Source organism: Dipodomys ordii, unplaced genomic scaffold (genome assembly GCF_000151885.1).
Source record: "Dipodomys ordii isolate 6190 unplaced genomic scaffold, Dord_2.0 Scaffold2, whole genome shotgun sequence".
NCBI lineage: Eukaryota > Metazoa > Chordata > Mammalia > Rodentia > Heteromyidae > Dipodomys > Dipodomys ordii.
In genome coordinates, this window is record NW_012267218.1 from 22,847,267 (window position 1) to 22,849,741 (window position 2,475).

Below are 2,475 nucleotides of genomic sequence, written 5' to 3' on the forward strand. Positions count from 1 at the left end.
GCCAGTGTGGGCAGGGGCAGGGGCCAGTGTGGGCAGGGGCAGGGGCCAGTGTGGGCAGGGGCAGGGGCCAGTGTGGGCAGGGGCAGGGGCCAGTGTGGGCAGGGGCAGGGGCCAGTGCGGGCAGGGGCAGGGGCCAGTGTGGGCAGCAGCTTTGGAGCAGAGTGTGTTCAAGGTGCACTAGACAGCAGGCTTGATCTTTGAAGGCCATTTGAAGGCAACTCTGGATCACAGATTTCTCCAACTCATTCCAAAACTCAACACAGATACTCGAGGAACTGAATTTGAAAGGTAAGGAAAACAGAGCCCAAGCTGTGATTTTATTGTTTCCACGACTTAGGAAGGATCTGGCTTATGAAGGGACCTTAGCTACCTTACCTACCATAGCTCCGATCTTCCACTTCTCAGAAGAGAATATTCATCTTCCCAGTATCCAATGGAGGAAAGCAGGGTGTAAATAGGAACATTGAGCCCTCATGCATTGGTTCATTACAGATTCCAGCTCACGGCAGAAATGAGCCTGGTGGCCTGTGAATGCCTGCCTGGCCCCAGCCTGGAGGCTGAGCCCTGTTCACGAGCAAGATCCCAGACTTCTGTGTACCTGGAACAGATCCGCAAGCAGGTAGCCACGGGGACACCTGACATGACCAAGCGTGACTACCTGGTGGATGCTGCCACACAGATCCGCCTGGCCCTGGAGCGTGATGTTAGTGAGGACTACGAGGCTGCCTTCAACCATTACCAGAATGGTGTGGATGTGCTTCTCCGGGGTGTGCATGGTAGGACTGGGCCAGGCAGGAACATGGAGGTGGGGGTGGGGGGGGGCGGAGAGAAGAGTCAGGGTAGGAATGACTGGGCCTCCACATAGGGCAAAAATAAAAACTAGCATCTGCTATCTATTATTAGGGCCTTGCCTATATTGACTCATTGGAGCATCACTGCAATAGAAATTACTAGATTTATTATTTATTTATTTAAGTGGTAATTGGGTTTCAAGTCAGGGCCTTGAGCTTGCTAGTCAAGTGCTCTACCACTTGAGCTACGCTCCCAGTCAGTTTTGCTTTTAGTTATTTTTCAGATAAGAACTCAAGCTTTTGTCTGGGTTAGCCTCAGACTATGATCAACCTATGCCTCCCGTGTAGTTGGCGATACAAAAACATACTGCCACACCCAGTTTGTTCATTGAAATGGGGTTGAAATGGGCTCTTGTCAGCTTTTTACCCAGGATGGCCTCAAATCGTGATCCTCCAGATCTTCATCTCTTGAGTAGCTGGGATTACAGGCATAAACTACCATATAGGGTCCTGAATTACTAAAAAAAAAAAAAAGTGTGCACTAATTACATGTATATAAAAACAATCTTTCTTCCATTCTTTTTTTTTTTGAGATGGGATTCTCTTGCTCAGACTGTCAGACTGGTCTCAAAATCCTGGGTTCAAGTGATCCTCCCACCTCAGCCTTGTGACCTGAGTCGCTGGAACTGCAAGAGCACACTGTGCTGGCCAGGAACTATTTTTGATATTCATTGTCTATGAGAAAATGGGGCATGGGGCTGTTGAAGAGCCTGCCATGGCTCTGTAGCTAGCAGGGGGCACAGCTGGGTTGGAGTTTTGCCTCTGCTCACTTGGGGTATGCTCGGTGCCCTGGAGCTGGGCTGGATGACCATCCTCTGCGAACCTGCTCTCAGCTCCAGGGAGATGGCTGACTGATGAGCAGGTAATGTGTAATTATAGTCCCAGATGGAAGGACAGTGAAGTAGACATACAAGGAGCAAAGAGAGAAACTGAGGCCAAACTGGGTCAGCCTGGGACATTTTCTAGAAGAGCAAACTAATATGAATGACGAGGAACAGCCATGCATTGTCCAGTGGAGGGCCGGGGAGAGTTCCAGGGAAAGCAGCTCAAGGTTGTCAGGGAAGAATGAGGCATTTCCATGTCCAGGCAGTGGCTGGTGCTACGGCCAATTTAACCCCCTGAAGGCCTCATGGCCAGGCCGTGGGTAGAAGTCACTCACCCTGACTCCCCATTTCTATGCTCCTGCAGAAGAGACCCCACAAACCAGGGGCTTCAGGACTGTCCTATGCATTCCTTTGTCCTGGCTTTTGTCATTCTGGGCATCAGAGATAAAGAAAACTGTACTCTCCAGAAACTTCCATCTCTATCTTATGAAAAAAAAACAAAAGGCTGTGGAAATCCATGCCCTGCGTCTTTCCAGGGGTTGAGGGCAGATGTGGCGCCAGCTTTACACGGTGCAGTAGGCTGAGGGGTAGCTGTGGTTCCGAGCATCCTTCTGCCTTCTTTTCCTCTCCTGCTTGTTTTCTACCCCAGAGCAAGACAGGGGGCAGAATCTGCTGAAGCAACCTTAGAAATAGGAGCAATAGGACTGGGAAGGTGGCTCAGTGGTAGAGTGCTTGCCTTGCATGCATGAAGCCCTGGGTTCGATTCCTCAGCACCACATAAGCAGAAAAAGCCAGAAGTG

General features: G+C 50.4%; 1 protein-coding gene across 2 annotated transcripts in view; it reads left to right on the forward strand.

Annotated features, from left to right (window-relative positions):
• Positions 1 to 2,475, forward strand: part of Rps6kl1 (ribosomal protein S6 kinase-like 1) — a 17,595-nt gene that overhangs the window by 1,810 nt on the left and 13,310 nt on the right. For both annotated transcript variants that reach the window (XM_013014332.1, XM_013014340.1), the window contains exon 2: positions 493 to 776. In XM_013014332.1, the coding sequence (XP_012869786.1) occupies positions 512 to 776 (265 nt within the window). In that variant the 5' untranslated portion in view covers positions 493 to 511. The remainder of the gene's footprint in view (positions 1 to 492; positions 777 to 2,475) is intronic.